General features: G+C 43.8%; 1 protein-coding gene across 4 annotated transcripts; it reads right to left on the bottom strand.

The window, feature by feature from the left end:
* Positions 1 to 101: 101 nt before the first annotated feature.
* On the bottom strand, positions 102 to 21,828 carry TSPAN33 (tetraspanin 33). Of its 4 annotated transcripts, none has more exons than XM_042469939.1 (8): positions 21,657 to 21,828; positions 13,027 to 13,084; positions 12,009 to 12,136; positions 10,084 to 10,158; positions 7,671 to 7,766; positions 5,147 to 5,275; positions 3,070 to 3,231; positions 102 to 1,925 (listed from the first exon to the last, which is right to left on the bottom strand). In XM_042469939.1, exons 1-8 carry the CDS (start codon positions 21,771 to 21,773, stop codon positions 1,824 to 1,826), a joined length of 867 nt encoding a protein of 288 aa, XP_042325873.1. In that variant the 5' UTR covers positions 21,774 to 21,828; the 3' UTR covers positions 102 to 1,823. The 4 variants fall into 4 exon arrangements, with proteins under 4 accessions (XP_042325873.1, XP_042325874.1, XP_042325875.1 ...); XM_042469940.1 differs by having other exon boundaries at positions 21,696 to 21,823; XM_042469941.1 differs by lacking the exon at positions 21,657 to 21,828 and adding an exon at positions 17,642 to 17,778.
* Between the last annotated feature and the right edge of the window lie 103 nt (positions 21,829 to 21,931).

Here is a 21,931-nt window from a genome sequence, read left to right as displayed (position 1 = left end):
GGCCTTCCTCTTTTCCAACTGCCTTCCACTTTACCAAGCATTATAGTCTTTTCCAGCAAGACACACCAGGTACATGTACACTGTAGAAATAATGCAGTTTGACACCACTTCTAACAGCCATAGTGGCTCCATCCTACAAAATCCTGGGATTGTAGTTTTGTGAGGCAACAGCATGCTTTGGCAGAGACAGCTACAGGCCTTGTAAAACTACAGATTCTAGGAGTCCATAGGATGATGCTACAACACTTGAAGTGGTGCCAAAGTGCATTATATATACAGTGTAAATATACCCACTGTCTCATGACATGGTGAAAATATGATACCCTTGATTTAGTCATCTTCACATCTAATGAGATTTCAGGCTTGGCTTGCTCTAAATCATTTGTCTTTTTAAAGCAGCCCGTGGTATCCATAAAACTCTCTTCCAGCATCACGTTTCAAACTATATTGATGATTGTGTTGATCATCACACAATCTAGGGGCTCTAGGAGATCTCCCATTCATAAGGTCTCCATAAGCCAAAATAGACAGCAAACAACAACAACAGAACAAGGCTTCAGCCCCTTGGATAAATTCAGTCTAAAGCCCAGAGCAAATTCATGGCTGTGTTGACCTTGGGAGGCACCAGATGGAAAGAGAGCCTATAAATTGTGGATCAGCCTTGTTGGGGCAATGGGATACTTCACAAATGTTGGAAGGAACCATCTCAGGTGGGAACTGGTTCTCCAGTTTTCAGTGGAAATGTGCAGGATTACTGCAAGATGCCACAAGCTGGGATATTAGCCAGATAATCCAACACTGCAGGGCTTTTCTCACATGGACTGGTGAACATTACTGCTGGCACTGATAATTCAGGCCATTTTGGAGGCCTAAACTGAAAAATCAAGATGGCATCCACAAACACACACATAACACTGATCAGAGTGGAAATACAACAGTTGACTGAACAATGGAAAACTTGCTGTCCTTGGCAGCTGTGAACCTCACTGCTCTTAGTGGGAAGGAGGAGGAAGCGAGGGCCAGACTCAACCTGGCATGATGCTTGGCATTTCCACTTCCAGACAACAGAGTTTGTGCCCATTAGAAGAATCTGGAGACGGATTTGCTAATAAGGAACCATCTAAAGTGCAAAGGTTCCCCCGGCTGATCGACTAGCTTTCCTGGTCTTGCCTCCATCTTGATCCTTGTATTGGTCAGTTAAAGAATCGCAGAGTCAGAAGGCACCTGAGAGGTCATTTAGTCTAGCCCATGTCCAGCATGTGAGCTGTAATCCAGAATGCAACGCTCGCATCCCAGTCAGATGGTCGTTGGTCTCAGAGTCGTTGGTCTCTTCCTGCCTATTCCTCTGTTGAAGACCATCCTGATTATATCACAAAATCAGAAGACTGGCAGTATGGACAGATCTTGAGTCCAGAAGGCTCTTTTCTCCCACAGCATGGAACAGGAGGTGCCTTTACCTTTGACTGATAAATCTATCCAGCAACCATCCCTCCCAAACCTTTCTCTACACCTCAATGAAGTAGCCAAAAGCATTGCCTGGCTGGTCAAATACTGACCACCAGCATCTCAAGCCATTGCTGCCACAGCTTCTGTATCTGCAGGCAACAAATGCAAGGGAAAGTTGGGGTTTTAGTGGTGCCATCCCTGTTCTCCCCCATGAGCCTTAATCTTAAATTTGGGAGGGGAAGAGAAGGGGAAAGGGGGATTGCTTTCACGCTTCCTGCAATCTCAGCCAAGAAGAGGTCCTCCGTTCTCTCACCAGGATGTTCCTTGCAGGAGTCTGATCCTCAAATGAGGGGATTCTTCTCTGGACATTGGTGCTTTCAGTACCAAGGATCTGCACGGTGCTGCTGGTTGTACAGCTGCAGTTTGATCTGGTCTCTGATCTGATTGACAAGAACCTGGGAGAGCAGGATCCCAACCAGCTGCAAAAGAGAAGGAGAAATGTGAAGCAGGACACGGTTGTTGTTTGCTGTCGTGTGCCTTTAAGTTGTTCCAGACTTATGGTGAACCTAAAGTGAACCTATCATTGGGTTTTCCTGGCAAGATTTGTTCAAAGGAGTTTACCATTGCCCTCCCCTGAGGCTGAGAGAGTGTGACTTGCCAGGGTCACCCAGTGGGTTCCATGGATGAGTGGTGAACTCGAACCACTATGCCACACTGGGTCTCTTAGGGCCATGATAACCATGTTCAAATAGTTGAAGGGATGCCAAGGCAGTGTCACTGATCATAGTTATAAGAGAAGGAGAAAGAATAGAGAAATCGCTTTTTGGGGATAGTATGAAAATAGATTTATGAGGTTATACAGAAGAGACGCTAAAACTTCAGTAACAACCCAATATTGATAGGTGAAGGAAGTTGTGTAAAATTTTGGCTACATGTGTTTGTGCATATTTATGCATTCATGTAATGTGTGTGTTTTTGATGTTGTGATGTTTTTGATTGTGTTAATAAACAATATAAATAAATAAATAAATATTTGAAGGGATGTCATACTGAAGATAGAGGAGACTTTTTTCCCCTGCTGCTCCAGAGACTAGGACACAGAGCAATGGATTCAAGCTATAGGACCTCAACATTAGGAAGATTTTCCTGAGGGTAAGAGGAAGATGCTGCCTTGGAGGTGGTGGAGGCTCCTTCTTTGGGGTTTTTTAAAGAGAGGCTGGATGGCCATCTGTTGGGGATGTTTTGATTGTGTCTTCTTGCATGGCAGAATAGGATTGGACTGGATAGCCCTTGGAATCTCTTTTAACTCTATGATTCTATGATTCTTTGCTCCACCTCAGCTTCTGCAACATTTTGCCTGGGGAAGGGGACACAGAAGACCCAGACTGGCCTCATCAAACAGATGCCCTCTGTCCCCAGCTAGGATTTGACATTGCTGTGTTGAGGTCTCTTCCAACTTTATATGAAAAACCTTGTCCAAGTTGCAACTAGAGACTTCCTTCAGCAACATTGTGAAAAGTACCGACACTGACACAAACCCCCAAAAGGATATGTGTCCCAAAAGGATTGTGGTCTACAAAAGAAACCTTCTCAAGCTCAAGGATGGTGAAAAGGGAAGCTCACCTGAGGAATGGCCAAGCCGAGGGCCACCCCGCCAAGCAGGAAGAGGTTGCTGTGGATCCAGTTCACCAACTTATCGATGCAGCCGTTGGTGTAGATGAACTCGCTGGCCTCCAGGAAGTTAAGGGCCTGCATCCCTTGGCCACACATGGTGTTGATGACCGACTGGAAGGAAGTGAAATGGCAGGTCAGATGGAGCAGGAGGACAAGAACCATAATGATGACCAGGCAGTCTAATCACTGGCCACAGGAAGGGAGCGTTTGCCCATTGGCACGGGCACCAACGGCTGTCATCGTGTGGGACTTTGACAAATTACATCCCCAAATTATGGGACTGCACCAGAATTTGCACCCCAGCACACCTCCTATTCTCTGGAGCTGCAGGAAACAAACTTGCTCCATCTACAAGAGGTCTGTAGATACTATAGACAGCTAAAAAGACCAATATGGGTCATAGATCAAATCAGACCTGAACGCTCCCTGGAAGCCACGATGACTTAACTGAGTCTGTTGTACTTTGGCCACAAAATGGGAAGGCACAATTCACTAGGAAATACAATAATGCTTGGTAGGTAGAAGACAAGGGGAAAAGAGGAACACTGCATTCCAGATGGTTGGATTCAATCAAGAAAGTCACAATGGCTTCCCAGAGTCTGCAAGACCTGAGCAGGGCAACTGATGAGAGAGTGACTTGGAGGTCTCTCATTCATGGGGTTGCCATAAGTCAAAATCAACTTGAAGCAAATAACAATAACCAAAAGGCAATACAGCAGCACCATCTAGTGTTGATACAGGATGCCAGATCAGCAGTAGAAATTATGAGCAATTTCCAAATATTGTTGACTTGTGCACTCCTAACAGCTCTAATCAGCACACCTAAAGATGAAGGATGCCAGCTGTTGCAAATGAAGGATGCTGGGAGTTGTCATTAGAGTTGCCACTCATCCTTAGATTTCACCACCAAAATCTGAGACCTTGGAATGGTCCCTTGGCAAGGGTGATGTTCAAAGGAGCAACCCCTGGTGATGTCTTAAACATCACCCACAGTTGCACAAAGTACAGTCGGAACTCCTTATCCACTGGCTTTTTGGTTACCCATGGCTTGAAAATATTCCAAAAAAGGTATAAATTCCAAATCGGAAACCTTGATTTTCCATTTTATATAAGGGACACCATTTTGCTCTGCCATTATATTTAATGGAACTTGAGCATCCATGGATTTTGTTATGCATGGGGGATTCTGGAACCAAACCCCAGTAGATAACAAGGACCCACGGTATGCCATTCCAAAGTGAGTTTAACCAATTAGGACTACACACACACACATGTGTATTTCAAGGCAGTGCTCTCACCTTGAGAATCCTTCTCCTCACCTTCAACACCAGGGAAAGCCCCAACATCTGGGAAACCTATCAAATTACATCTGAAGGCCTACAGCTGTCCACTTCTGTGCAACTATGACTGTCAGAGGCTCTTCAGAGGGTTTTGGAATTTGGAAAAGGTTTTTTTTTTACTATTAAATCCTCCCCCCATAGTAAAAAAACAAGTCACTTTCCCAGACATAGAATGAAAATGCACCAAGTAATCAGAAAGCACTAGCAAACCTAATCTGGAAAAAGCCTTCTTCTCGGTCCCGCCATCATCGCAGGTTTGCTTGATGACCTGAGAGAGGGCCTTCTTGGTGGCTGCTCCCAACCTCTGGAACTCCCTTCCACAGGAGGCTAAGCTGGCCCCCTTCCTGCTTCCCTTTTGCCAGTAAGCAAAAACAGTTTTATTCAGGCAGGCTTTTAATACATAATCGTGGGGTGGCTTTTATATGGTGCGTGCGCTGCAGTTAGGGTTCTTTTTTGTTTTTATACTGTTTTTATTTGAAGTTTTAATTGTTTTAAAACTTTTATTGTAAAGCTTTTTGAAATGTTTTTATTTGTGAGCCTTGGGTCCCTTTCTGGGGGAAAGGCAGCATAAAAATGAAATAAATGAATAAATCCAAATAAATATAAATAATAAACAGGGCCTCAACTGGGTCCTTTTTGCATGTAGGGCAGATATTTCAGCAATGAGCCTTTCCGCCTTCACCTACCTGGTCGTCGGCTTGCAGGCAACAGGAATAAGGCACAGAGCAGCGTTCCCGGCTGGGGTTGTGGGCTGTGCAGTTGAAGTACATGTTTTGGGACCAGTCTTTATAGGAGATGCCCCCGCAGCAGCTGAACTGGAAGGAGGGAAAGCAGAGAGAATAAGACAGATAGTGTGCACATATGCGTTAAAGAAAAGGTGCCCCTTTCTTCAAAAACCCCTTTCCTCAGACTTCCAAACTACAGTTGGTCCTCCACATTTTGCATTTTGATTAATACAGTATGTTCTCTCTAGGAATCCCTAGGACGGTCCTCCAGCACATCTCTGCCAGAGATTGACCACAGAATTGTGCTGGAGAAGCTAGCAGTTCCTATGGAAAACACACATTCGTAACCCGGAACAATGTTTTCCTATGGGATTTTTTCGTATCCCGAAAATTTCGTAACCTGGGTATTTCGTATCCCGAGGTACCACTGCACTTCTCTGGTCACCTATAGGACCTCCAGCATGATTCTGTGATAAACTTTGGGCTGATGTTGACCACAGAGTTGTGCTGGAGGACCTGGAGATTCCTAGAAAGGAGTTCCCTTAAGTAAAAAGAATAGTGTTGTTGTTGTTGTTGTTTTTATTTGCAGTTTTTCCACATTCATAAGGGTCCTCCATCCCTAACCCTAGCAAATGTACAGGGACCACTGTAAAATATAGACAGGTGAGCAAAAGAGGAGGAACAGTTTTGGAAGGGACAACACAGACGGATGGAGAAATAGAGAGAGAGACTGTGGTTCACTCTTCATTCATACATAGCCACAGGCTGGTCACAAGCCTCCCGTCCTGTTCATTTGTTCATTTTAGGGCAGTGGTGTCACTAGGAGGGTGCAGGGACCAAGAAAGGGTGTCACATCCTTTTCTTGCTTGCCCAGCAGCCACGACGGAGTCCAAACAGCCTCTGCATTAGGTCTTCCAACAGCGGTGGCTGCTGGGGGTTGAAATGACTTCCAAAAGTCACAGTAGTCTTGACTCCCCACTGCCTCTACAGATGACACCAGCCCCCCCCCCCCACATGCCACTGTCTTGGGGTCCTCATTTTAAACAAAGCATCTTCTGAAGTAAGGATGGGCCACATCTCTTTGTTCTGGGCTATTTTAAGCCCAGGAGAGACCTCCCCTCCCTGCACCCAGGAAATAAGCCAGAAAAATAGATTTCAGGTTTCCCTCCTGGGCTTAAAACAGCCCAAAACAAGGAGAAATTGTCAAAAACTTTTAGCGATTTCAAAAGAAAAATTAAAGCTGTTTGGAGGTAGGCAGCCCCCTTGAATCTCTCAAGGGAGGCCAATGTGGCTACCACAACCCCTGGCAGTTGCCAATCCCTGCTTTAGATATGCACCTCACATCCTGGTCAGGGATGCACAAGAAACAAGTCCATGCACTGCCTCACTATGGCCCAGGTTTGCATCTCTCAGTGCACCTCCGGACCATACCTCCAGTCAAACGTTGTTCTTGTCTGCCTTCAAGTCTTTCTGACCCAGGCAGAAAGTGACCCTAAGGAGGCCCTATCATGGAGTCTTCTGTGGCTGAGAGTGTGTGATTCACCCAACGTGGGTTTCCTTGACCAACCGGGGAATTGAACCCTGGTCTCAAGAGTCACAGTCCAACACTTAAACCACTATGCCTCTCTCCAGTCAAATATATATACAGTATATATCTATATACAGTGGGCACTTGGTATCTTCTAGGAGTTGGTTCCAAACCTCCTATGGATGACAAATTCTCAAGTCTCATTATATACAATACCATAGCAAAATTGTATCCTTTATATAAAATGACAAAATCAAGGTTAACTGTCGGAATTATTCTGTTTGGAATACTTTCAAATTGTTGATGGTTGAATTCATGGATGCACAATCTATGGATACAGAGAGCCAACTGCACACATGCATACACACTTTTTTTTGTTCAAAACATGGAGATTGCACTTCTGGAAGCATCCACAATTAGAGATTCCACTGTACAGAGTCTTCCAGGTCAGTGGGTTAGTGAATCCACTCTAGGTCTGAGCTTAAACTTTAAAGGAGCAATCCATGGTGTTGAACCTATTTTGGAGATATCACCTTGGCTTGCACCCTTGCTGGGGGATGCTGGGAATGATAGTGTAAGAAAATGGCTATTTGCATATGTTTATTATTATTTTTAGTATTATTCTTTTATTTATTTACATCATGCCTTTCTCCCAGCATAGAGCCAGTGTGATGTAGTGATTTGAGTGTTGGACTATGACTCTGGAGACCAAAGTTTGATTCCCTGCTTGGACACAAAACCCAGTGGGTGACAGTGGGCAAGCCACTCTCTTTCAGCCTCAGGGGAAGGCCATGACAAACCTCCTCTGAACAAATCTTGTCAAGACAACTCTGTAATAGGGTCGCCATAAGTCGTAAATGACTTGAAGGTACACAACAACAACAACAACAACAACAACAGAGATACAAGGCAGCTAACAACAAATTTAAAATAATAAAAAATATTGCTCAGACCTACCTCCTTCTGACCAAAGTCAATGAGATTTTGGAGGTCTAAGTCATCCCGATAATGCACAATGGCATTGTTGACAATCTCGCTTACCTTCCCACGTGCCTGGAAGAGAAAGCGCAAGGGGAAAAGATTATAATACTTGGCAAGGTCAGGGAAGCAGGAAAAGGGTAAGGCTGCATACCAGGTGGATAGACACCTTTAGAATTTGACTCCTTTAGAATTCCTGGGATTTGTAAGTTTACAAGACCTTCTCTGCCAAAGTGAACTGGTGTCTCACAAAACTACAAATCCCAAGATTCTGTAGGGTGGAGCCATGGCAGTTAAAGTGGTATCAAACTGCACTATTTTTACAGTGTAGATGCCCCCAATGTGGCTCAATGGAAAAGACTAAAATGCTTTGTAAAGTGGAAGGCAGTAGAAAAAGAGGAAGACCAAGTGGACAGACTCTGTCAAGGAAACTTCCCTGAGTCTGCAAGATCTGATGATGGGGGCTTGGAGGTCTCTCTCATTCATAGGGTAACCATAAATCAAAGTTGACTTGAGGGCAGTTAACAACAACAAGGACAAGAGTGTTGAATAAATGGGTTGTACTTTGCAGGAGAGCAATGGGAAACAGCACCACAGTGACAGTGAACTATCACCAGAGCTTAGGAAGTGACTTCTTGGACTAGCATGAAGAATTCTGGGAGTTTGGGTAAAAAAAGTAACTTTCCCCAAAGTCTGAAAACGGCTGATCCGCTTTCCTCACCCTCCATACAAATCCCAGCAAAGACTTTATCTCCATCCCCCAAAATATGGCCTCTAGTACCAATGTTGTAGTCCCAGACGTCATGATACACACATAAAGAGAAGAGAAGGCTTCTGATTGTGTACAGAGTGGATTTTCACATTTTCCTCATACAGTAAATGATTGTCTACCTAATGAGAAGGGGGAAAACCCAAGAAACCTGGTCTTTTTCTGTCCCAGTGAGACTCCAGATCACAATCATGCACAACTATTACTAGGATTGTCGGATGCAAAGAGAAAATGAGAAAGGGATTTTAATTCTCCCTTGTCATAGAAACATAGAGCTGGAAAGGACCCCAAAAGGCCATCCAGTCTAACTCCATTCTGCCATGTAGAATCAAAGTACCCCCGACAGGTGGCCATCCAGCCTCTGTTTAAAAACCTCCAAAGAAGGAGACTCCACCACTCTCTAAGGGAATGTCTTCCACAGTCATACAGCTCTTACTGTTGGGTTCTTCCTAATGTTGAGGTGAGATCTCTTTTCCTGTAGTTTGCATCCGTTGCTCCATGTTCTAGTCTCTATAGCAGCAGAAAACAAGCTTGCTCCTTCTTCCATATAGCATCCCTTCCAATATTTAAACATGGCTATCATATCACCCCCTTAAACTTCTCTTCCCCAAGCTAAACATACCCAACTCCCTAAGTCTCTCCTCATAGGGCTTTATGGTTTCCAGACCTTTTACCATTTTGGTCACCCTCCTCTGGACACACTCTAGCTTCTCAACATCCTTATCTCCATATTCAGCTTGCATAACTTGGGAGTATTTCTCCCAGACAGGATCCATCCTAGGTCCTGTCACTGGAGCCCAAGTGAACTTTGTGGCTTGGAGTGTTTGGTGCCAGCTCCGACTGGTGTGCCACCTGTGGTCTTTCCTGGACAAGGATAAGCAATGGTCATCCATACACCAGCAACTTTCTTGATTACACTACAGTGGTCCCTTCACATCAGCTGGGGTTAGGGGTGAAGGACCCCTGTGAATGTGGAAAAACCTCAAATAAAAACATTATTCTTTTTATCCTAAAAGAACACCTCTCTAGGAATCTCCAGGTCCTCCAGTACAACTCTATGGTCAACATCTGCAAGAAGTTGATAATAGAATCATGCTGGAGGACCTACAAATGTCTAGAGAGAATCTCTAGGTTCTACAGCACAACTCTATGGTCAACTTTTGTCAGAGTTGCGCTGGAGGACCTAGGGATTCCTAGAGAGAACATATTAATCAAAACCACAAATAATCAAATCCATGAAAGTGAAAGCCACAAATGTGGAGGGCCAACTGTACTGCATAAGGGCCAGCATGGCAGAGTGCTTTGCGTACTGGACCATGACTCTAGAGACAGGGTTTCAATTCCCAGATCAGATATCATCCTATTCCCCTTATTTGCAGCGAGGGCAGCCTGCCAAGTAAACCGATTTCCCAAAAGGGAAGAAGCAAGCGTGGTGTTACGTGATGGACTCCTTAGTCATGCTCAAAATGGAGGACATTTTGGAGTTCCTCCTGGACAGAAGGTTGAAAAGTTACACACATCCTGGAAAAGGAGAGCATCTGGTCACCTTGCACCAAAGATCTCAAAGCCTGGGCAACCTTGTATGGAAGAATGCAGCCCTCCAAACAGCCTTTGGGCACCTACCTTATCTGAGAAGACGAAGCCCAGAACGCCAGATGCCAACTGGAGCAGGAAGATAACCGTCAGGCAGACCGAGAACTGCAGAGAGGAGAAACTCTCATCAGGGAAGATCTTTGCACCCCCAAAAAAGCATTCAAGGTCCATCTCTCCCACAAAAACCAACCCTGCGGAGGAATAACCTCTTTGACCTTCACCCCTCCTTGCCTTGTTTTCATATCAGTCATGTTCTAATAGAATAGCTGGTTGAACTGGTTTTTAAAAAACGTTTTCTTTTATGAGCAAATTTTCAGCCGTATCTCTTTTTAACTTTGGGTGCATCTACACTACACATTTATAGCATTTTGAGGCCACTTCAACTGCAACAGCTCTACCCTGGGGGATGCTGGGATTTGTAGTTTGTATAAGTACATAGAATTCTGTGCCAGAAAGCTTTCATGTTATACAGGTGCAGGACTCCAATGAAAGTGGGGAAAATGCAAATAAAAAACCACTATTTTTTAAACCCAGGGAAAACCTGTCTAGGAATCTCTAGGTCTTCCAGTGCAAGTCTACCATTGGCCTTCAGTGGAATCTGACAATAGAGTCACAGTGGAGGACCTAGAGATTCCTAGAGAGGACATATTAATCAAATCCATGAATTATTAAATCTGCAAAAATCAAAGCCACAAATTTGGAAGGACAACTGTAGTCTAAGGAAGTGCGCTAAAGCACTGCTTCTCAATATTTGCTCTTCCAGTGGTTTTGGACTTCAGCTCCCATAAGTCCCGGTTAGCATGGCCAACTATCAGGAATATTGGGAGATGAAGTATTTGGAAAACACAGTTACCATTGCCATCCTCTGAGGCTGAGAGAGTGTGACTTGCCCTAGGTCACTCAGTGGGCTCCCATGGTCAAATATGGATTCAAATTCTGGCCTCCAGAGTCATAGTCCAATGGTCAAACCATGACACCATGCAGGCAACTAAACATGTGCTATTTCAACTGGCCTTTGGCTCTTAAAATCAGGGATTGCTGCCCTGGCTAGTTTAAGCTGTTTTTAATTGACTGAGGTGCTAAAATTATTTTTAAAGAAGAGCTTCATTTGCTTTTTAATATTTTTTCCATCATGCATTCAATATTTAATGTTTTTATGTCAAGAGCCTTAGTGGTTTGAGAAGTGGTAAACAAACGAGATCAAGTATGGTATAGTGGTTTCAGCATTGTAGTGTGAGACCAGAGTTCGAATCCCTGTTTGGCCATGAAATCCACTGAATGACCTTAGGCAGGTCACACTCTCTCAGCTTCAGAGGGAGGCAAAGGCAAACCCTGTCTTTAGAAATCCTGCCAAGAAAACCTTGTGATAGGTTTGCCTTAGTGCCCCCATACATTGGAAATTACTTGAAAGCACACAACACATATACATATATTAAAATGTATAATACAGTGGGCCCTTAACATCTGCTGGGGTTTGATTCCAGGCCCCCCCCCCATGGATACCCAAATCCGTGGATGCGCAAGTCCCATTATATACAATGGGGTATTATTATTATTACAGTGGGCCCTTGGCATCTGCTGGGGATGTTTGAATCCATGGATAAAGATATGGATAGAGAGGGCTGACTGTACTTTACAATCCAGTATTAAAAGGAAACAAATGAATGAGTGAATGTACAAATAAATAAATAAATACCACAAGAACAGCAAAAACAATTGCCTTAAATAACAGTATTTTATCCCCACAGAAACATGGTACAGTAGATCAAAATGAGGTGGAGAAAGACTGTTCCTCTGGATACTGTTGGTCTACAAATCCCATCAGTCTTAGCCAGCAGAAACAAAGTTGAGGAATGTGGGAAGAGTCCTTATGTTGAAGACCCCCCTCAAGCCTTTTTCTTTCTCCATGAAACTGTCACTGGAGAAGTCATAGGCTGATGCTCCTCTGCCCTCACCGTCTGCAGCAGACAGATGTTCTCACGCAGGGAGCCAATGCAGCCACAGAAAGTGATGAAAAACATCAGGATGCCCACCACCATGAGCAGGATGGCTGGGTCCACAGCCAGGCAGGCCATGGCAGCCTCTGGGAAGGGAGAGAAGAAGCAGACAGTTCAGTCCCACCACCATCATCCATCCATAAGGTACTACTACACTTAGGATGAAAAATTAAATGCCCAGATACAGGATGGAGGACACCAGGCTTGACAATAGTACATGTGAAAGGGATCTAGGAGTCCTAGTAGACCACAAGTTGAACATGAGTCAACAGCGGGATGCGGCAGCTAAAAAGGCCAATGCAATTTTAGGCTGCATCAATAGAAGTATAGTGTCTAGATCAAGGGAAGTAATAGTCCCACTCTGTTCTGCTTTGGTCAGGCCCCACCTTGAATATTGTGTCCAGTTCTGGGCACCACAATTCAGAAAGGACATTGAGAAACTGGAGCGTGTCCAAAGGAGGGTAACCAAAATGGTGATGGGTCTGGAAACCATGCCCTATGAGGAACAACTTAGGGAGCTAGGGATGTTTAGCCTGGAGAAGAGAAAGTTAAGAGGTGATATGATAGCCCTGTTTAAATACTTGAAGGGATGTCATGTTTAGGAGGGAGCAAACTTGTTTTTTGCTGCTCCAGAGAACAGGACCCATAACAATGGATGCAAGCTCCAGGAAAAGAGACTCCACCTCAACATTAGGAGGGACTTCCTGACCGCAAGAGCTGTTTGACAGTGGAACACACTCCTTCCCTTCTTTGGAGGTCTTTAAGCAGAGGCTGGATGGCCATCTGTCTGGGATGATTTGATTGAGAGTTCCTGCAGGGCTGGGGGTTGGACTGGATGGCCCTTGTGATGTCTTCCAACTCTACAATTCTATGATTCTATGGGCATCACCTGGCCTTTCAGCAGCCTTGAGCCAGAATTCCTATCAGTTTTGTAAAAGCATCCTTTTTCTTTCTCTTTGAGTCCTTAACTCCTTACCTGCATGCTTCATCAGACGGGCGTAGACCCCCACGGCAACCATCACCATGGAAATCATCTGCAAAAGATAAATCATCATCATCATCATTTATTTCTCACCTGCCTCTTCCCACGGATTGAAGCAGGGAACAACAACAGATGAACAAATACATAACATCAGTTAAAAACTCATCAATTAAAACACACATATCAATTTAAAAGAACAAATAAGATATATACATATTAGAACAATCCCCATTTCAAAATTAATTATTGAAAGTGCACAATTTAATGATCATTGGGATAGGCCTGCTAGAAGAGACTGGTCTTTAATGCTGAGATGTAAGGTGAGAAACTGACACTTAAGTCATCGTTTTCCAGCCCCTGGCTATGTTGCACACCACATCTGTCTTCTCCAACAGGGGACTCCCCTGATGTTTTATTGATCATGTATTAATCATTATTGATCATCACCATCATCTTTGCATACATCCCAACTTTCCTCCAAATCTGGAAATAAAAGCGGCTTTACAAGCTAAAACGAGTATAATGTGGTTAACACATACTTCAATACTAAAACAGAATCAATTCATAATATTTAAGCAACTTAAAACGCACAGTTAATAATAAGCAGATGAAGTTAAAAACCAGCACAATTCTAAACAACATAGCATCCTCTTAAATGTCCTTACTTAAAAAATTAAAAATTAAAAAGTATTCAGCTGCTGATGGAAGGACAGCAAGGAGGGACTACTTCTGGTCTCCCTGGAAAAGGACCTTCAGACTATTAGGAGTAGCCATGAAGAAGGACCTCTCTTGCTTCCCATGATCTGTGCCCATATGATCATTTCTATCCCACTACAACTGCCAGCATCCTCAAAATTGCATGGCCAAGATGGCTGGAGATGATGGGAGCAATAGTGCCAGACTATGGGACGGTGCACCAGATTGTGGCAGATTCACCCTTTTGCAGCAGTGATGGAGGAAACTGTTGGTGTAATATGTCTTTAAAAAAAAACACACATTTTTTTTGACTCACAGGTGACAGTTGACAGCTGGCATGTTCGGTTGGTTGAGAGCTATGGCTAAAGCAGCAGTGTGGTGTTTATTGTTGTACATGTGTGGATTAAGTTTGGAAGCAGACTTTGAAGTTGGTTATAAGTCAGAGAGATGAATAAGAGGTGATATGATAGCCCTGTTTAAATATTTGAAGGGGTGTCATGTTGAGGAGGGTGCAAGCTTGTTTTCTGCTGCTCCAGAGAACAGGATTCTGAACAATGGGTACAAACTACAGGAAAAGAGATTCCACCTCAACATTAGGAGGAACTTCCTGACAGTAAGGGCTGTTCGACAGTGGAACACACTCCTTCCTTGGAGTGTAGTGGAGTCTCCCTCCTTGGAGGTCTTCAAACGGAGGCTGGATGGCCATCTGTCAGGGATGCTTTGATTTGGATTTCCTGCATGGCAGAATGGGGTTGAACTGGGTGGCCCTTGCGGTCTCTTCCACCTCTACAATTCTATGATTCTATGACCCCAACAGCCACCCAGTCCAACTTTATTGTGCCATGGAGGACGACACCATCAAAGCACTCCTGACAGATGGCCACTCTGCCTCTCTTTGAAAACCTCCAAAAGGAGACTCCACTACACTCCAAGGCAGTGTATTCCACTCTCAAACAGCTCTTACTGTCAGGATGTTCCTCCTAATGATGAGTTGGAATCTCTTTTCTTGTAGTTTGCATGCACTGCACCATGTCCTATTCTCTGGAAAAGCAGAAAACAAGTTTGCTCCATCCCCAATATGACATCCCTTCAAGTTCTTAAACAGGGCTATCACGTCACCCCTTAACCCAGTGATTCCCAGACTCTGGTTTTCCAGGTGTTTTGGACTTCAGCTCCCAGGAGCCACAGCCATTTTGGCGAACAGTTTGGGATTCTGGGAGCTAAAGATCAAAACACCTGTTAGACCAGAGTTTGAGAATCTCTGCCTTAACCTTTTCTTCTCCAGGCTAAACATATCCAGCTTTCTAAGCCACTCCTCAGAGGTCTTGGTGGCTTCCAGACCATGGATGATGGTGGCTTGGCATATTTTTCTTCCTTCTGCCATGCCAATAGCATGAGTGGTGATGGGCTCATTCAGCACATTAAGTGCACAATTAGTGGTAACCTTACTGCCCCTGGTACCTGAAACACAAGCCTCCCTTTTGAGAGCAAAAGTGATCAGCAAAAGTAGTGGAAGGCAGGAGGGAAGGAGCCAAAGACAAAAGCCTGCCTCCCTTCCCACTCCACAACGCTGCTTTGTTGGCATTTGTTCCTTTCCCACCTTCTTTTCATACTCAGCAAAGGGTTTCCAAGCGACTCCGAACCTTGCCAAGAATAATTGCACAGAACAACAAAGCACCCTGTAGTACCTTGACAGCTTATTAAGCAATCCAATGGATGGTGCCTATGCAGAAGTAAAGCCCAAGGGGCTCAGCATCATGCATTTGTGTCATTTGGGAGTATCTGTTTGTATAAGATGTCTCCTTCTTTTCTCTTTTTACAAGAAATATTTGGGAACCAGGGCCCAGTGGCATCATTGGGGGTGCGTGCGAGGGGTTCAAACTGCACCAAGTGGCACCCTAATAGGGTGACACCACTGCTCCTCAAATATCTGTGTTCAGGTAAAAACGGGCTCTGGCATTTGCCTGTTTCCATTTAAAATGTACCGTAAGAGAAACTCCTGCGACCATGAGAGGGTCTCTCCTGTCCTTTGCAGAGCACAGCATTTGCTGGATTTTCTTGGTCGGTTTATAGATCATTTGCAGGTTGTGTTTCCTCACCAGTTTCACTGAAGATGCCAGAGATGCTGGCGAAACGTCAGGAATAAACTCTTCCAGAACACAACCACAAAGCCCGAAAAACCTTCCAAAAACTATTACCATTAGATCCAGTGATATAGGGGAATAATGATTTATGAGTAACATTAGTACAATAAAAAACATCACTAAGGATTCTGCTTGGTGTGGGATGGGAAGTGGTCAATGGGGGACACCATGGGTTACCGCACTGGGTAATGCCAGGCCTTCAAGGGTGCCTTGGGGCCCAAAAATGGGTTTAAAGCCTCACATGACCCAAGGGGCCCATCATCCCCACTCTTGTTCTAGTTCACAAGTGTTTATGGCTGCATCCACATTGCAGAATTAGGCTCCCTGGGCTTGCCTCTGGGCCGTAAGCCTTCCAACCATGTATTTCCCAATAAATTCTCCGTTCCAAACAGACACACCCTCCACTTTTAGCTCTTTTCACAAATGCCACTGAAGATCTTAGGGTCATAAAACTTGCCTTACCAGTTCCACCCCTGAGAGTTTATTTTTCACCTGCAAACCCCATTTAACTCCATCCTTTATCCTTGCAAGAAAGGGGACAACACTCCTTCCCTTGCACTTTGTGGAAGTGAATTATTTTATTCTATTGATAACCTGCTTTTCTCTCAATATGGATGGCACCCAACAGATTAAAACAAATGCTTTTAAAAGCCAACACAAAATGAGATTTCCTGCATGGCAGAATGGGGTTGGACTAGATGGCCCTTGTGGTCTCTTCCAACTTTATGATTCTATGACTTCTTAAAAGTTTAAAAACACTAAGGCTGCATCTGCACTGCAGAAAGAATGCAGTTTGATACCGCTTTAACTGCCATGGCTCAATGCTACAGAATCCTAGGATCTGTAATCTGTTGTGGCACCAGACCTCTCTGACAAAGAAGGCTAAATCTCTCCAGGACACCAGGGTTTGAATCCCTCCAGCTTGGCCCTGGAAACCCACTGGGTGAGGTTGAGGAAGTCACATTCTCTCAGCCTCAGAAGAAGCAATAGCAAACTCCCTTGGAAGAAATTTTGCCAAGAAAGCCCTAGGACATTGTTGCCTTGAAAGCCAGTATGGTGTGTCCATCTGAAATTGAAACTCCAAGAGACCAGGGGTCAAATCCCTGCTCAGCCCTGGAAACCCACTGGCTGAGCTTGAGGAAGTCACACTCTCTCAGCCTCAGGGGCAAGTAATGGCAAACCTCCACAAAATAAATCTTGCCAAGAAAACACCTAGGAGAGGGTCACAACAAGTCAAAGTTGCCCTGATGAAACATAACAACAACAATGTGCAGGTCCTTCTTTGGACATCAACCTGCAACTGACCAGAGATCTTGAAGCACCTTTGAGGCTATATGAAAGAAAGAAGCTGGCAGTATGAGCTTTCCTAGACTTAAGTTCTATTTTCTCAGTTGCATTTGGGGAATTAATCCAAATGCATCTGAAGAAGCAGACTTCAGTCTATGAAAGCTCATGCTGTCAATTTGCTCCTTTCAGTTTGTCTCAAGATCTCTTTGCAGACTGGTTTTATAGATGAACGTGGCTACTATACCTTTGAATTCTGTAGGTCAGCAGAACAAGGAGCTTGATAGAAATCTAGAAATTTAGGAGTCTAGAGACACTGGATCTGTTGCAAGGATGCTCCATGTCTCATTCGCAGATGCTAACCTCCAAAGAGAGAATTGTTACACATCTTACAAGCAATGGAGCAAATGGCAGCCCAGTTTACAAAGCAGTGATTTCCCCAGTATTTCTCTGAGAAAACAGTTGGCTTTGAGTTCATGACTCACCTCTGAATACAGTTTTATCCAAACTTTCATTATATCAAGCTCTTTAAAATTCTCCTCCTCTCGCCCCTTTTTGAACTTTTTGTTCCTCTGAAAAGAGGAACCTTCCTGGAACCTTCTTCCTCTGCATTCATGGCTTATCACTTCCCTAACCAGCTTTAAGACAGAGCTGAAAACCATATTGTTTAGGGAAGCATTCTCAGGGAATTTGTGATTGTCATCTGGCTGTCTGACAATATTTGATGTGATGTGATTTGTTTGATATTTGATGTTTTTAATCTGTTTTTTTCTTTTCTACATGGTAATTTTATCTATTCCTCTTTTAAATGTTATTATCTTAGAATGTACGCCTTGGACAGGCTTTTATTTACTCCTAATTTTACCAACTTTGTACAGCGCTGTGTATAATTACAGCGCTATAGAAATAAAGTTTAATAATAATAATAATGTTCAGCACAGAACTCAGAAAGTTACTTTTAATAAGAAAGGTGTTCCTACTACATGTCACAGCCCTGGAAAAGTAACTTGTTGCTGCTGTTTGCTACATACTAATTATTATTATTATTATTATTATTATTATTATTATTATTATTATTATTTTCTTATATCCCGCCTTTCTCCCAATACAGGGACTCAGAAGATGTTACTCATCGCAGCAATAAAATCAAATACAATCCACATTTGCTTAGTACGTTGCTTTTGAAATGTTACTCTATTACACCTTTCTAGCAAAATAAAATAAGGAGATTCATGTTGCTTGTAACTTCCGAACCCTCGGTAGACCAAAAGTGGGACTCATGTGTCCGTCTGTCCCCACAATAGAATCACAGAATCATGGAGGTGGAAGAGACCGCAAGGGCCATGCAGTCCAACCCCATTCTGCCATGCAGGAAATCTAAATCAAAGCATCCCGACAGATGGCCATCCAACCTCTGCTTATAGACTTCTAAGGAAGGAGACTCCACTACACTCTGAGGAAGGAGTCTGTTCCACTGTTAAACAGCCCTTACTCTCAGGAAGTTCCTCCTAATGTTGAGCTGGAATCTCTTTTCCTGCAGCTTGCATCCATTGCTCCGGGTCCTAGTTTCTGGAGCAGCAGAAAACAAGCTTGCTCTCTCCTCAATATGACATCCCTTCAAATATTTAACAAAGGCTATCATATCACCTCTTAACCTTCTTTTCTCCAGGCTAAACAATCCCCAACTCCCTAAGTCTCTCCTCATAGGGCATGGTTTCCGAACCCTTCACCATTTTAGTTGCCCTCCTTTGGACACGCTCCAGTTTCTCATGTCCTTTTTGAATTGTGGTGCCCAGGACTGGGCACAATATTCCAGGTGGGGCTTGACCAAAGCAGAATAGAGTGGCACTATTACTTCCCTTGATCTAGACACTATACCTTTATTGATGCAGCCTAATATCGCATTGGCCTTTTTAGCTGCAGCATTGCACTGTTGACTCATGTTCAGATCTCTTTCACATGTAATCTTGCTCAGCCAGGTGTTTCCATGGCCAAGCTGGGATTCGAACCCTGGTCTCCAGAGTCACAGAATCATAGAGTTGGAAACAGGGTTTTGGTGGTACAAAGATAATGATACCCCGAGACTTATAAAATTGTCCTTTCTGGTACAAAGCATCAGCCTTGAACTTAAAGAAGTAACTCCTTCATTGGAATTTTTCAATCAGAGGCTGGATGGCAGTGGGTCCTTGCACTGGCAATGGCTTAGAGTACAGTAGATTACTACTAGGGAACCCTTTCAATTCTACTCCTCTAAGAATTCAAAATAAAAAATCCTACAAGGCAATCATTGTCAAGGAAAGGGCCAGGAAATTGTCTTCTTACAGCTGGAAATGCAATGGCAATAACAACATTATAATCACCATCTAATAATTTAGATATACAGTAATAGTGATCATGCTGGGGTAGCTGTGTTGGCCTTTTAACAAATGCAAACCAAAATCCATCAGTGATACCTTTATTGGCCAATCGAAAGTATATTGTACATTTCGGTTGGCCAATAAAAGTATCACTGATGGATTTTTGTTTGGATTAATAATAGTAATGAGATTAATAACAACAGAAAATAATGGATTCTTTTGAAAAGAACATAAAAATGGTTATCCAGTTGTGAGAGGTGCCCTGGGAGCAATTCCAAATGGACTGATTAACAAAAGTGAAGGAAACTGCCATAGGGAGGATTGCAAGAATCCTATCCTATTACAAAATCCTATTACAAAAAGCAGCATTACTTGGAACTTGGAACGTGGCACATTATTCAAGGATCTCTCACGGATTCCAAGATTCTTGGATAAAAGTCAAATCCCGGACGGTCCAAACCTCTAGTCAGTAAAACCTAGTAGACCGTGAAACTGGGAATAATAGTCTGACAATTAAACAATTTGATCCTAATTGGATGGGAACAGAAGAGCACATTTGCAAAGAGCAACGCTCTCAGAACATATGCCACGTTATCTGAGGAAACCTCACTAATTCTCAGGTAGAAAATGAATCACGGAAGGTCCAAAATTCAAGTCAGAAAAGATTCTGGTTGAGTCTCCTTTATCTGGAACTCTGAAATACTCCCAAATCCAAAATGGTCCACACGGTTCACGGTTGGCTGAGACAGTGACCCCTCTGCTTTCTGATTCAACTTTGTTTCATGTACCAAACTGTGTATAAATGTCACCAACTGAGGCTTTGTATACAAAGTGTATATGAAATATAAATGAATGTCATGTTTTAGAGTTGGGACCCATCTCCAAGATATTATGTAGGCACAAGTATGCCAAATTGTCCACATACGCAGCTGAGACAGTGACCCCTTTCCTTTTGGCTGGTTCACTGTACACAAACTTCCATCCGAAAAAACCTGCAGAAATAACCCAGTCTGAGACCGCTTTAACTGCCCCGGCTCAAAGCTAGGGAATTCTGGGAACTCTAGTTTTGTGAGACATTGAGCCTTCTTTCTCTGTGCCGAAAAACCACAATTCCCAGGATTCCCTAGCACTGAGCCAGGGCAGTTGAAGTGGTCTCAAATGGGATTATTTCTGCAGTGTGTTTTGTACCTTTGTTCCACGCACACAATTATTTTAAAATGTTGTGTATAATATTCAGAATTCAGGTTTTATGTATAAGATGTATACGAAATGTATGGATTCCGTCTCCAAGATATTTGTCCTGTAAGCCGCCTTGATCATGCATTTGGAAAGGTGGGGTAGAAATAAAAATTATTACTATTATTATTATTATTATGTAGATGCAAATATTCCAAAATCTAAAATACTCCAAAATCCAACATTGTCCACAGGGGTAGGTGACATAGTAGTAACACCTTTGCTTTCTGATGGATCAATGTGCCCAAAATGATTAAATATATTGTGAATAAAATCACCTTCAGGTTTTGCAGGTAAGTTGTATACAGAACCTAAACAACTGTCATGTTTAGACTTGGGTCTCACCTCCAAGATATATCCCATTATACAGATGCAGATATTCCCCAAAATCTGGAATAATCCAAACCCCAAAATGGTCCAGATTTATACACACATACACACACACACACACACAGAGTGAGAGAGAGTATACACACACACCCCTGTATATACTTTTGCTTTACAGACCTTTGCTTTCTGATGGTTCAAGGTACCCAAACCTTGCCCCATGCCCAATATTATTAACTATACTGCATGCAAAACCACCTTCAGGCTTTGCAGGTAAGGCGTATTGCAAACCTAAATGGATGTAATGTTTAGACCTGGGTCCTATCTCCAAGGTGACCCCAACCCTTTCAAGCCAGGGGGCCTCTGCCCAGGGGGTCTTGGGGCGGACCACAGGGAGAACCAGGAGCCATGACTGCCCCCCCCCCCCGAAGACCCAGGCTCAAGGGCAAAGGCGTACAAACCCTGCCTCCCTCCTTCCCCTTCCCTTGGGAGCTCTAGCACCTGATCCCCTCCAGACACGTATACTCCAGACACGTGTACACGCATGCACGTCTGAACCCACCCCAGTTGTTAGCCTCACCCAGAAGACCATGTTGAAGAAGAAGAGGAGATACTTGACCAAGGGGCTGACGAAGGAGAAGTCCTCCCCGTGGAAGGGCTGCTGCTGCTGCTGGGGGGCGCCCACTCGCTTGGCCATGGCCTCCTTCTCCACTGCTGCTACTGATTAACCTTCTTCCAGCTGCAACACCACCAGCTCCCCTGCCCCGCCCTTTTCTCGCCTAGCCGCGCGCTGATTGGTCGAGCTCTCCGCCAGCATCCCTCCTACTGGCTGCCTCTCCCTTCTGTCATTCCCCC

This window comes from Sceloporus undulatus, chromosome 5 (genome assembly GCF_019175285.1).
Source record: "Sceloporus undulatus isolate JIND9_A2432 ecotype Alabama chromosome 5, SceUnd_v1.1, whole genome shotgun sequence".
Taxonomy (NCBI): Eukaryota; Metazoa; Chordata; class Lepidosauria; order Squamata; family Phrynosomatidae; genus Sceloporus; species Sceloporus undulatus.
This window is presented reverse-complemented; position numbering and strand designations above follow the sequence as displayed.